Source organism: Pipistrellus hanaki (assembly GCF_964339955.1).
Source record: "Pipistrellus hanaki genome assembly, chromosome: 3".
NCBI classification, from domain to species: Eukaryota; Metazoa; Chordata; class Mammalia; order Chiroptera; family Vespertilionidae; genus Pipistrellus; species Pipistrellus hanaki.
Genome location: NC_140505.1, coordinates 103,814,152 through 103,828,768, shown reverse-complemented (window position 1 = coordinate 103,828,768; position 14,617 = coordinate 103,814,152). Strand labels below are relative to the sequence as shown.

Here is a 14,617-nt window from a genome sequence, read left to right as displayed (position 1 = left end):
CATTTTTTCATAGAATCCTGGTTTTCTGGCAACAGCAACATACTTCAGGCCATCCTGATTCCCCCCACCTCCCAAATAGGGACTCAGCATCTTTGAAGGAGCCCTGGCTACTGCTAATGAAATAAGCTCAAAATACACTACTTGTGCTGATGGAACAAGCGGATTGGTGATAAGGTGACCCTCTATGGACACTCAAAAAATACCTACAGAATATGGTGCTTCCTAAGGTCATAATTATGTTCATGGTGAGGCTGTTCATATCTTTCTTATATTACTATACTCTTTCTTTTAAAAAAACATTTTTATTGATTTCAGAGAGGGAGAGAGAAAGAGAAACATCAATGATAAGAGAGAATCATTGGTAACCTGCCTCCTGCGCTCCCCCTACTGGGGATATAGAGCCCACAGCCTGGTATGTGTCCTGACCTGGAATCAAACCATGACTCCTGGTTCCTAGGGCGATGCTCAACCACAGAGCCATACCAGCCGGGCTATCCTCTTTCTTGCATACAATTTTAAATGGACTCTACGACATACCTATTTAGATTTGTTGTTGTTGTTTTTGTTACTCCTCACCCGAGGATCTTTTTCCATTGATTTTTAGGGAGAGTGAAAGAAAGAGGGAAAGACAGAGAGAAATATCAAAGTAAGAGAAACATATCGATTGGTTGTGTCCTGCACACACCCGGACCAGGGCCCAGGCCAGGAGGAACCTGCAACCAAGGTACGTGCCCTTGACTGAAATTGAACCCAGGACCTTTTAATCTGCAAGCCAATGCTCTAACCCAGGGGTCTTCAAACTACGGCCCGCGGGCCACAGGCAGCCCGCAGAGGAGTCTGATCCGGCCCGCCAGGTTTTTTGGGCAGTGAGCGCAGCCGAGGTGTTACAGTAGGAATTAGTAGTTCATATAGTCCGGCCCTCCAGCTCTCTGAGGGACCGTGATCTGGCCCCCACTTTAAAAAGTTTGAGGACCCCTGCGACTAACCACTGAGAAAAGCAACTAGGGCTATTTAGATTTTTAACACTTCACTCAGACTGTGATTATCCACATCACCTCTGATTTTATCATTGCTGTGTGACTCAAGAGTAATTATTTTTGAGGATACCTGTATGTATCCTTTATCAAGAAAGCATCTTATAGCCCACCTGGTGTGGTTCAGTGGTTGATTGTAGACCTATGAACCAGGAGGTCACAGTTCGATTCCCAATCAGGGCGCATGCCCATGTTGTGGGCTTGATTCCCAGTAGGGGGAGTGCAGGAGGCAGGTAATTAATGATTCCCTCTCATCACTGATGTTTCTATCTCTCTCTCCCTCTCCCCTTCTCTCTGAAATTAATAAAATTATTTTTTAAAAGAAAGCATCTTATAAAAAATGTATAAAAGTATTCTGTTTTCATGTAAATGCATATTTATCATATAGCTGTTATAGAATTATAAAATTATTTACACATATACATTCAATTATGTAAATTTTAAAAATCAAAATAAAATACCACTCACTATATACCCTCTTGAAGGGCTAGGATCTAAAATACTGACAATACCAAATATTGGCAAAGATGCAGAGAAACTGGAAACCTAATACATTGTTGGGGATGATTACCATGGGATGACTATTTTAGTAAGCAATTTGGCAGTTATAGTTACACACAGAATTACCATATGATGTAGAAATTCAACCCCTAGTTATCTACCCAAGAGAATGAAAACATATGTCCACAAGACTTGCATGTGTATGTTCATAGCAGCATTATTCATAACAGCCAAAAAGTGGAAGCAAGTATATATAAACTGATGAATAGATAAACAAAACATGGGTATCCACTCAACTGAATATTTGGCCATAAAATGAAATGAAGTACTGATACCTGCTACAACATGGATGAATCTTGAAAAAAAAAAAAAAAAGATGCTAAGTGAAAGAAGCCAGACACAAACGACCTTATATTGCCTTACTCTATTTCTATGAAATATCCAGGAAGATGTAATTGCCAGGCACAAGAAGCAGATCAGGTTCTAGGAATAGAGCAGGGAATGCCTGCAAATGAGCATGAGTTTTCTTTCAGGGGTGATGGGAAAGTTCTAAAATTAGTTAGTGGTGATGGTTGCATAACTCCAAAAAATTTACAAACAACCACTGAGTTACTACATTAAAAAAAATCAAGACAGAATGCTGACCCATAGTTGCCGAGGCCTTCAGTGGGAGCAGGGACTGACTGCGGAAGGGCAGGGGGAACTCTTTGGGATGTTTTCACATGACAGTGATGGTTGTTGCACAATTCAACAAATTTCCTAAAAATCACTGAACTGCAGACTTACAATGGGTGAATTTTATGTTATGTAAATTACATCTAAACAAAGCTCCTAAAAAATCTTGGGCAGATTTCTAGGGTCACTGTATTTGTCTCTATATGCAACCCCATCTTTTTGGTTCTAGAATGACTCTGTGAAACAAATGTGGATAATTTCTAACCTTCATGAGAATTGTCTGAATCTCCCAACTAGCTATTTGAGTAATCCAAAGAGTAATGTTTAAGTAATCTCCAAAGTCAAAATTATGCAATGTATCTGTCTCTCTAATTAAATTATACCGAGACAGCAAGCACCTTGGAGCTATCATTACGTATGAAGCACCCATCATCATCATAAAACTCCACAATTCGTAATTCACATGGAAAATAGGCTTCCATTTAGCCCCGCTCACCCACTGAACTATTTCAATAGCCAGCTGGAAGGACGCCTTGTTTGTGACACTGGACCTCATGGTGCCACAGAATTCCCCTTCTATTTCTTCCCAAGGCTGGGGATGAGAGCCAGTGGAGTAACGGGCAACCTAAAACCAGCACTTCAGACTGGAGAACACCATGAGCACCTGGCCAGGGCCAGTCACCGGGTGCGATAACACCCGTTTGTATTCTACAGAACTGGAACCTCCTACTCAAGCACTCACACCATTTTAACTTTGTAAGTACAATAGCTTCCACCAATTTTAAAGCTACAAATCTCTGTGGAAAAAAATTATAAAACCCTGAAAATTTTTTCAAGTAGACTGAGGCTCAAAAAAGTGATTTTCCACAAGGTGTCATCAGGTTAGCAGGCTGGGATAATAACCCCAATTTAGCTCTAGTCCATTGTTTTTGTGGCCTGTTTGATTATTGATCCCAAAACAACAATATCCTTCCAATCACCCTGTCATCTTTGACTTCTCACTACCTAAAACGTTCAAATGCTAGTTCAAAATATAAATTGTGAGATCGTTTTGGAATCATCCCCTCCTCTCCATTTCCATGGCCTTACTGCAGATTTCCTTACCTCTGAACCAGACTATGGAGGAACACTGTCTCTCCCCAGGGCCACGCCCCTCCCCATCCTCTCTGCAGAGCTGGTCCCCCCTTACAGCTGCTGATTAAACACTCCTTGGGGTTTCCACTGCCTGCAGGGTAAAGTCCAAGCTCCACAGGTCCAAGCAAGGACCTTCCTAATTATGTGCAGACTTATGCTCCAATCTTATCTCTCACTTCTCCACCCAGCCACCCTGTACAAAAGCTATGCTGCGCAATTTGCACTTCTCTCAGCACAACAAATTAGCCTCTTTGTGGACACTTACTATTTGCAAAGCTCAGTGCAAAGAACTCTACATGTATCATCTCATTTAATCTTCACAGCAACCCTATGCGGTAGATAGATATCTCACTCCTCCCAGTTCACAGAGGAGGAAAATGAAGCTCAGATAACTCCTCTGCCTGACAGTGCCTGTTTACAGTACCCACCTCCTCCCCTCAGGCTGATACAGTTGGCCTGGAAGGCCCTGCTGCTCCTCTACTGCTGCCCTCTATACCCCCACCATATCTTAGAGACCTCACTCAATCGACCTCCCCCAATCATGCCATTCTTCACCCAGAGTTAATAATTCTATCTTTGGAGCTCCCATGCTACTTCTTACATTCCTCATTAGAAACTCAACACACTATATCATAATTATCTGTATACATTCCAATCTAACAGACTATGAACCCAAGAAAATAGTAGCTTAAAAAAAAAAAGTCTTTCTTGCCCTAGCCGGTTTGGCTCAGTGGATAGAGCATCAACCTGCAGACAGAAGGACCCCAGTTTCGGTTCTGGTCAAGGGCATGTACCTCGGTTGCAGGTTCCTCCAAGGTCCCGGCCCTGGTGGGGGCATGTACAGGAGGCAACCAATCAATGCGTTTCTCTCACATTGATATTTCTTTCTGTCTTTCCCTCTCTTTCACTCTCTCTAAAAATCAATGAAAAAATATCCTTAGTTGAGGATTAAAAAATAAAAACAAAGAAAAAAAAAAAAACTTTTTCTTGTTCCTATGTCTGACATACTGTAGCCAGGTAATAAATGAACAAGGAACATTACTATTTATTATGTGTTGTTTCATTTACTCTTGTTTCTTCCTTAGTCTATTTCAGAGCATTATTACCTCTTAGTTCTTACTGACAATACATTCCTGATAGCTTTCCCTCTGGTTACCTTTCTTTCCAGTGGTGGACTGATTTCTCCAAAACACAGTTCTGAGCCTGGTTCTTCTTTGTTTAAAGCATTCTTGACTTCTTTGGCAGTTACCAAGTAATATATAGATTCTTTACTCAGGAATTTCAGAGTGTCCATCATCTGGATAATTTCATCCTAACTTGCATTATTTCCCTACACCAAACCAAATTATGTTACTTTTTGTTCTCAAATCACACAAAATCTCTGTACATCTGACTACTGAAATGCCCCAACTTTCCCTCCATAACTACCTGCAAAAATCTAACCTTCTTCAAATCAGATTTGATCACCCTTATTAAGCATTCCTTGATTTGGTACAAGAGTGAAAATTACAACTCTTCTGAAATCCTAGAGCATTATGGTTTTACCTCTTTTGGGGTATTTAACCCATTCTGCATAATTCTACTGTGATCTAGATATATCTTAGCTCATCTATAATTTCCTTGTCAATATCACCTACTCTTCCTTGTAGAGCTGCTCCTAACTGTTATACCTGGCAGGTGCTTAACAAATTTAGTTTGGGGCATTATTAAAATAATATAAAGACTGGATCATGGTAAAACCTATTTCTCAGGCATTTAAAAGAAATTAATGTGAAGTCAAACTAACTAAAGAACAACACAATCCCCCCCTTCCCCCAAGGCTATATTACACAGTGGCATTTAAAACCAGTTTTGGAAAAAACTGGCCTTAAGTGCCCATATCTTAAGAAGTCAGGTCAACCTAGGATGGAAAAATCATCTAAACTGATTGTAATCATCAGAGTGATAGTCAGGGTCAAACAAGAGGCTAAGGGTTTAACATGCCTAATTTCCTTAGTTTTTACAAACTTCCAAGGCACATAAAGCTATACCACATTCTATCCTGGAGCAGATTGCAGCCAACAGAAGTTCAACAGTTTGCGCAATGTTAGTAGGTATCTTTTGAATGGCAGAACCAAGATCCCTACCAAACTAGAAACATTTACCAAGAGACTAAAGCTCCCTGGGAAGGAGTTACAGCAGAGTCTCATTTTTTTTTAAATATATTTTATTGATTTTTTACAGAGTGGAAGAGAGAGGGATAGAGAGTTAGAAACATCGATAAGAGAGAATCATCGATCAACTGCCTCTTGCACACTCCCCACTGGGGATGCACTCGCAACCAAGGTACATGCCCTTGACCGGAATCGAACCTGGGACCCTTCAGTCCGCAGGCCGACACTCTATCCACTGAGCCAAACCGGTGAGTCTCATTATTTAAAAGGGCTTTATCAATGGCAGCAAACCAGAGTGCTGCAGAAGTTTTAAATCATGCAAGTTTTTAAACCAGGCACTGACCTCTTTTCTTTTAAACTGTCAAATAAAAAACAAATGACAACAGCCAATATAATAATAACTGGTGTGAATGAATCAATAATATACCTATATTTTTGTCAGATCAGCAAAATATATTTTTTGTGTGTGCCGCAAAACTTTAGTTATTAGAGTATGTGTGCCGTGAGATGAAAAAGGTTGAAAATCACACTATCTATGGCATAGTTCAACACTATCACCAATTACTGAATCTACAATCCAGCCAAAGGCATTACTGTGTGACTGGGTAGGAAAACCAGCAGTAAAACTAAATTCCTGTGCCTGTACCTGTAAAATGTTTAGGAAGCACTGTGTACAAGTATAAATGCTACAATGCATGCATAAACCAAATTACAATTTTAGGAATTCCTTCCATTGATCTTTGCTCTCAAAACAAAGTTTACCACTAGGTGGCAGAAGTACATTAAGAAGGTGATGTTTCTACAATGCTTTATATAAAATAAAGGTAGACTGACATTTTCCAACCCCTTTTTATAGTAATAAAAAATGTGTTAAACTGCTTAGAGTTTAAAAATATATATATATATTGTTGCTTTCTGAGTGGCTAGTTACAAATAAATGATTTTAAATAAAAATTAATCTCTTACTGACAATACATTATATATTAAATATCATAAGCAGATTTCAACTTTTTTGTACTCAATAATAGCCACAGCTTAAACTAGCTTTGCACATGAAAACAGAACTATACTATCAATACATTAAAAAAATACACTATACATTAAGATACAGTAAATATTGAAATTTAATTTTGTGTAATGCTATACAAGGTAAATAAAAACTGCTTTTAACCCATGAAGGTTGGAATTCTTGCATTTTGCAAGGTGTTTTTTATTGTTTTTATTTGTTCATTTTGTTTCTAAATGTCAAAATCAAAGAGAAAATCTGGCCTCTGGAATTGCACCAAATAAATTTCTGTTGTTTAAGCAAAAATAATAAATAATAAATGAGAGAAAGTTTTAGGTTATATTTTACAAGCACTTCTCTTAAAGTAAAACTAAAGATTACGAATACATAAAATAAAAATTGGGCAAAATTATCATTTTTTTTCTCCTTTTGACATTTACATTAAAAATACAAGAGGAAGCTTGATGTGCTATATATATAAGAATTTTGAGGATATGAATACAACTTAAAAATGTGATGACTATCTTGAGGCAATTTGTAGAATTATCTATCAATATATATGGTATTTTAATAACTTGTGTCCATCTGCTTTCTATATTTGGTGGTCCCTTGTGGATAGAAATTAAATCATATGTAATTAAGAACAACAAATATACTGATCAAATCACTGGGGAAGTAATTGAGAAACTAACCCTTGCATGGCCTTGGCCGAGTAACTCAGTTGGTTAGAGTATTGCCCTGATACACCAAGGTTGTGGGTTCAATCCCTGGTCATGGCACATACAAGAATAAACCAATCCTATATAATAAAAGCCTAGAGATGCAAATCAAAACAACAATGCGGTACCATCTCACACCTATCACAATGGCCAACATCAACAAATCAACAAACGACAAGTGTTGGCGAGGTTGCGGAGAAAAACGAACCCTTGTGCAATGCTGGTGGGAATGCAGACTGGTGCAACCACTGTGGAGAACAGTGTGGAGTTTCCTCAAAAAACTGAAAATGAAACTCCCATTTGACCCAGTAATCCCACTCCTAGGAATATATCCCAAGAAACTAGAAACACCAATCAGAAAGGATATATGCACCCCTATGTTCATAGCAGCACAATCTACAATAGCTAGGATCTGGAAACAGCCTAGGTGCCCGTCAGCAGATGATTGGACAAAAAAACTATGGTACATCTATACAATGGAATACTAAGCTGCCATAAAAAAGGAATTCTCATCATTTGCAGTAACCTGGATAGAACTAGAGAACATCATGCTGAGTGAAATAAGCCAGTCAATGAAAGAGAAATACCACATGACCTCACTCATTTATGGATATTAAAGAACATTATAAACTGATGAACCAAAAGACAGATATAAAGACAGTAAAGCAACAGGCAGACTGTCAAATTACAGCGGGGAGGGTAGGGAGATCTGGGGGAGATAAGAGATCAACTGAAGGACTTGTATACATGTATATAAGTACAACCAATGGACACAAAACTCTGGGGAGGGAGGGTATATATGGGAGGGGGGGCAATGTTAAAATATGTACACAGATAATAATTTAATAAAATAATAATAATAATAATAATAATAATAATAATAAAAGCCTAAGTGGCATCACACCGTCTTGCGATGCCCTTGCGTGATGTCGGCCACAAGATGGCCGTGCGCACAGCAGGGGGGGTGGTCTGGTGGCTGCTCCACACAGTGAGGCCTGGGGGTCCCACGGGTCTGCACAGGAGAGGAGTCCAGTCCCAGTGTCTCTGCCACCTCGTGCAGAAAAGGCAGGTGGAGGCAGGGAGGGCATTTGGGGGGTGATCAGGCCAGCAGGGGAGGGAGTTGGGGGCAATCAGGCCCCTGTGGGGGAGGGCAGTTGGGGGCAATCAGGCCGGCAGGGGAGCAGTTAGGCATCAATCAGGCCGGCAGGGGAGTAGTTAGGGGGTGATCAGGCTGGCAGGCAGAAGCGGTTAGGGGCAATCAGACAGGTAGGTGAGTGGTTAGGAGCCAGCGGTCCAGATTGTGAGAGAGATATCCAACTGCTGGGATAGGAGCTAAACCAGCAGTCGACATCTCTGAGAGATCCCAGATTGGAGAGGGTGCAGGCCACAGCTGGTGGGAATGCAGACTAATGCAGCCATTATGGAAAACAGTATGGAGTTTCCTCAAAAAGAAATTAAAATATGGAACTGCCATTTGACCCAGTATCCCACTTCTAGGAATATATCCTATGAAACCCAAAACACCAATCAGAAAGAATGTGAACCTCTATGTTTATAGCAGCACAATTTACAATAGCTAAAATCAGGAAACAGCCCAAGTACCCATCAGTAGATTAGCAGATAAAAAAGCTGTGTTACATTTATACCATGGAATACTATACAGCAATAAAAAGAAGGATCTCTTCCCTTCGAGACAGCATGAAGGGACCTGGAGAGTACCATGCTAAATGAAATGAGTCAGTCAGAGAAAAACAAGTATCACATGTTCTCACTCATTTATAGGATCTAATTAACAAAATAAACTAATGAACGGAGTGGATCCAGGAACATGGAAGCATGGAACAGAGTTATGAATCTGAGGGGAAGGTGGGGAGGGTGGGTAGATGGGAGCTAATCAACCAAAGACCTTATATGCATATATGTATAACCCATGGACACAGACAATAGGATGGTGAAGGCCTGGGGCTGGGGGCAGGGATCGGCTGGAGAGGGTCGATGGAGGGGGGGAAAGAGGAGGGACATATGTGATACATTCAACAATAAAGATTTTTTTTTAATGGACAGTCCATAAGCTGTGCAGCTTGCAAAAGATGTAGCACAATCATTTATCAGCAGCATTAAGCCAAAACTGAGTTCCTCTTTAGGAATCAGGGGGAAGAAACAGTTGCTAGGGCATTATTTTCTATAGCAAGCACCAATTTGCACCTGCAAAATAGTCTAGAAATATATGTGAAGAATAATTTGCAATATATACACATGAATGCATTTGCTCATCTTTCAGCTCTGTAAGGTAATATTACCGAATGCATTTATAAAGTGAAAATTATACAGTGAGGTAAGTTGTCTGGCTTGATAGAATATGAAAAGAACATTGCTTTTGTAGCCTTGACAGTTATTAGTTGATTCAATTCATGAGATGCTTATGTTCTACTCTAAAAATAAGTTCAATACCATCATAAAAGTTGCTTTGAATCAGCACTGCTAAGGGCTTGACTGGTATCAAACTGCACATTTCTAATTCATTCCTAGGAAATAAAACAGACTTAGAACACATAACGGTCTTAGCACAAAGAATCTCATTCATATGCACTCAGTTGAAAAGGATACAGAAACCATTTAAAATATAAAGAGGAGAAGTATGTGGGTAATAACAAATGTAACAAAAATAAAAATTCTGAGAGCCCCTGTTAGCTGCTTGGAATGGAAGACAGGTCTTTTTCAACTACCCCATCCCCACCTTCCAATCTAGCCTCACAGTTGGTTCTCAATAAATATCTTTTGAATAGATGGTGTGGTAAGTGCCATCCCAAGAAATTTCCTACATTAGTCATTCATTTCAAGAGATAAAGATGACCTCTGAATGTAGTAAACAGCAGGCTAACAAGAATAATTGTAGCCCTAGCAGGTTTGGCTCAGTGGATAGAGCGCCCGCTTGTGGACTGAAGGGTCCCAGGTTCGATTCCGGCCAAGGGCACATACCCGGATTGTGGGCTGGATCCCCAATAGGGGGCATGCAGAAGGCAGCCGATTAATGATTCTCTCTCATCACTGATGTTTCTCTCTCTCTGTCCTCCCTTCCTCTCTGAAATCAATAAAGAAATATATTTTTAAAAAAGAATAATTGTAATGGTAGGACCATCAGCACAGAGTCCACCGGCTCCTGCGGTAAGTTAAAGAAAAAGAGTCAACACCAAGGAAAGCACCTGTGCACATGAGCACCCTCCGGCGAGGATAAAGGGGGCACTGTCACCAGCACCTGTCCTGCCTCAGGTTGGGTACAAGAGTGCCCTGCCCTGCCCTTACCTCCTCGTCCTTCTCCTCTGGCCCCTGGGCCTCGCCAAGGCTCAGCTGAGGGTGGCTTCTGGACCCGCTGTCCTCACCGCCTTTGTCACACGCGGCTCGCACCGAATCTGGGAAGGGCCCGGCACCTTCCGCCCTTTCGTTGCTGTTACTGTCGGCTGAACTCAGAGACAGCGCGCTGAGGCTGTTGGGGTCCTTCCCTGTGCCGGGGCTCTGCGGGCTGGGGGGCTTGGGAGCGGTGGGCCTCAGGGGTGTCAGAGGCTGCTCGGGTCCCAGTGTAAACTGGCCGCCAGGTTTGGGTTCCGGGGAGTCTTCGCGTGCTCCACTCTGGGCCTCGAGAGGAAACACCGCGGTTTCCACGTCCACGTGGGCGCCCCGCGGCCCCGCCGGGCCGAAGTCGGGAGCCGGGCCGGGCCTCCTGCCCTCGGGCTCCGCGCCACTGGATGCCCGGCGCGAGTAGTCGTCGTGCAGGCGGCTGCGGGGCCGGGGCCGTGGGGCGGCATCGCCGGGGCAGGGCGCCTCGCCCTTGGGCCGCTGCTCTCGCTTCCAGGCGGCGTCGGTGGCGCTGCTCACCAGCCTGAGCACCCGGTCCCAGTCCTTGGCCCGGATGGGGCTCTTCCAGCGTTTGGTCCTCCGCTCGGACCCGGACCCGCCGAGCTTCTCGGAGTCTGCAGAGCAGCTGCTGAGGGTCCGGCGGGGCGCGGGCCGCTCGGGCGTGCGCAGGTCGGCGAGGTTGGAGGCGGACTTCCGCTTGAAGGAGCTCTTCCGCAGGAAGTTGAGGTTGTCGGTGCTCTTGCTCCTCCGGTAGGCGACGCCGTTGTGCTCCGCGTCCTGCACGGGGACGGCGCACCCGGGGAGCTCCGGGGGGCCCGGGGGCTCGGGCGGGGCCGGCGGCTCGGCGTCGCGGAGGCTGATGCGGCCCAGGCCGTAGGCGCGGCGCAGGCTGCGGGAGCGGTGCGTGCTCCTCTGGAAGGCGTCGTCCGCCTCCTCGGGCTCCGAGCCGTCGGACACGGGCCCGGGCTGGGGCTGGGGCTGGGGCGGCCCGCCCGTGGCTCCCGAGGCCCCGCGCCCGCCGCCCGCGGGGAGGGCCACTGCCGCGCCATTGGGGAGGGCCGGGCCCGCGTCAGACTCCGAGGCCTCCGCCTTGGCGGCATCGCACCCCTCTCTGTTTTGAATTCCTTGGAAGACGGAGGACCTCAGCTTTTTGAAGGAGCCCATCTTGCGGAAGGAGGCCAGGGCGTTCCAGGTGGAAGAGTGCCCCATCAGGACCACGGAGCGAGGCCGCTCGGCGTGGGCGCCCGCGCGCCTCCGGCTCACCGAGAAGAGGCGCACGAACTTGGCGGGGCCCGGCCTGGCGTCCTGGGCTTCGCAGTCGCCGCCGCTGCATCCCCCGTTCTGACAGGCCGGGTAGGTCACCGCGCTGGGGTCCGCGGGATCCGAGGCCGAGCAGGGGATGGCGGCCACTCGCCCGTGGCCGTTCTGGGCTGTGGTCATGTTCCCGGAGCGGGAAGCCGTGGCCACGGGGCGGCGCGGCTCAACCCCGCGTGCGCACCGGTGTCCACGGGTCCTGGGTGCAGATCTTCATCTCGGAGGCCGCTGCCCGCCCGGCCTTCACACCTGCTGTGGACATCGGGCTCCTCCTCCGTTGTGGCCACTGCCTGCAGCAGAAAACAATGCAAGATTTAGCCTTTTCCCCCACGGAAAAGCCTTTAAAACAGGGTCTAGTTATTTTGATTAATAACCGCTAATATACAAAAAAGGCATGCCCCATAAATGATTGATCAAACGAAAAGTTATAAATTAAGTTCGAATTTTATTTTTTTTCTAATTCATTTCACAAATTAAAGGGAAAATGCAAATATACATTCCTCAAAAAAAAAATAATTATGGGTTGTGCATTCAATATAATGGTAAACTCCTGAATTTATTTAAACTTGTTTAAATAAAAGTTTTGAAAAACTGATGGAATAAAAGAGCCAAGGCATCATTCAAGACTGTCTTCTCTTTATTGAACAAAGAAATTTTGGCCAGGCTGGTATGGCTTAGTGGTTGAGCCTTGACCAGGAGGTCATGATTCAATTCAGGGTCAAGGCACATTCCAGGGGTTGCTGGCTCAATCCCCAGTGGAGGTGTGCAGGAGGCAGCCAATCAATGATCCTTATCATTGATATTTCTATCTCTTCCTCTCCCTTACTCTCTGAAATCAATAAAAATGTATTTTAAAAATAAATAAATTTTTGGTTTAATTTATAATTTTAAAAGCAATCATTTCAAAACATATCACAGCGAAATGTCAACTTAAGTATAAACAGCTAGTGGGCAGACTGAGTGCTTAGTATGTACAAAAACTAGTGCAAGATGCTCTCAGCTGCTTACCGTCTACAACGTCTACAAAATACCCCAAAAGTCTAATTAGAGCTACAAAATGCTACAGGGACATGAGTGGGAGGGACCAAGCTGAGGTTGCATTAGGTCAACTTTGTGAAAGAAACCACATTAGTGAGGGGCTTCTGTCAACGGTATTCTAACTGGCTGAGGAATGGAGAGAGACATGCATATAATACTGAAGTACTAGAAATTCAGAAACAAAAATTCAAATTAAATACACCACCTTCTTCCTTCTTCCACATGTCCTGGAGCCCACCACACACCTGGGTCCATGTTGTCTGCCCTCCTCCCCCAGCCCCAAGTGAAAAGCCTGCTTTCCTTAACTCTTTCCATCTAGCCAAATCCTCCACAGCCTTCAAGAGCCAGCTTAAATGGTACAGTCCCCCAGTTCTCAGTGACTGGTGAATGAATGATCATGATAATAACCATAAAAGGCTACCATTTATTAAGTACATGTCAGGCCCTTGTACTAAGTGCTTTAAGAAACAACATGCAATCCTAAGAGGTCAATAGAATGATTTGCATTTCATTGATAATCAAATGGATGCTTGGGCAGACTAGGTAATCTGTCAAGGGACCCTGCAGCTGCCCCTCCAAAGCCTATGCTCTTCTCCTTTGCTTCAAACTCATGAGCAAACGGAAAGGCAGAGGAGGGATGTGCAATGCAGATGTCTGACTCCAAGTTCAGTGCCTCATGCCATAATCCTGCTTTAAGTCAAATCCCAGAAGTCCTTATGGGACCGGTCCTTATGACTCCAAAGGTAAAATTAAAAGCAAAAGCCCTAGCTTGTTTTTCTCAGTGGATAGAGCATCAGCCTGTGGACTGAAGGGTCCTAGATTCAATTCCGGTTAAGGGCACGAATTTCTAATAGGGGCAACATGCTTTTAAAAGGGCCTCTAGTGGAGTAACAATGATTGTCTTACGATTTGTACTGGATCATAAACAGGCAGGAACCCTTATTGTGTAATCTGGCTGGACAAAAAGAGATTACTAAAACAACTAGAGGGCACTAGAAGACCTTTTATAACCCAGGATGAAACTGTGTTAAACTGATCCTTAGGGCTAAAGGGGTACAGGCAAGTGCTTGATCTAATGTTGGGCAGTTTGAGAATGTTCTATGGAAGACCTGAGGCCAGGCCTAGGTTCTACACTCAGTACTATCACATGAACCTTAAGTAAAGTCATTTCAGGAATCTGTGCTTCAGTGTCTTCTATAAAAGAAGAGGTGCCAACATTTATGTATATAACAGCCAACTAATCAATTCCCGAGCCTCTATTGGGCACAAAGATCTTGCAGGCCCTGTGATAAATCCAAGGCAATGACAAGGTGATGGTCCATCCCAGATAGGAAACTGGAATGAGCAATGAAGAGTAAGGAATATAGGTATGACTGGGAGACGGTATATTTAGGTGGCCAGCTATCCCAATTAGCCGAGGAGTGAGATATTTTCCAGGATGTGTAACTCCCATGGCTGAAACTGGGAAAGTTCTTAGCAAACTGGAAAGACTGGCCACCCTACATTAAGTAAAATAATATAGTTGGAAGGCTGGCTTGATGTAATATAGTAGAGAAATAAAGGTGAAAACAGGCTAAGCCTACGCACCATTAGTCTACTTTGAGACTACCTGCAGGTGTCACCTTCTTTAGGAATTCCTTCCTGATCTCACTCAAATTAATTAAATCCCTTATTCTATGGGTTACAGAT

The 14,617-nt window shown here is 43.8% G+C and overlaps 1 protein-coding gene across 2 annotated transcripts in view; it reads right to left on the bottom strand.

Moving 5' to 3' along the window:
• The window catches only part of SPATA13 (spermatogenesis associated 13), a gene marked incomplete at its 5' end in the record, with an annotated part of 93,948 nt that extends 81,932 nt beyond the window's left edge, over positions 1–12,016 (bottom strand). For both annotated transcript variants that reach the window (XM_084878757.1, XM_084878758.1), the window contains one exon: positions 10,526–12,016. In XM_084878757.1, coding sequence (XP_084734883.1) covers positions 10,526–12,016 — 1,491 coding nt within the window. The remainder of the gene's footprint in view (positions 1–10,525) is intronic.
• Positions 12,017–14,617: the final 2,601 nt, after the last annotated feature.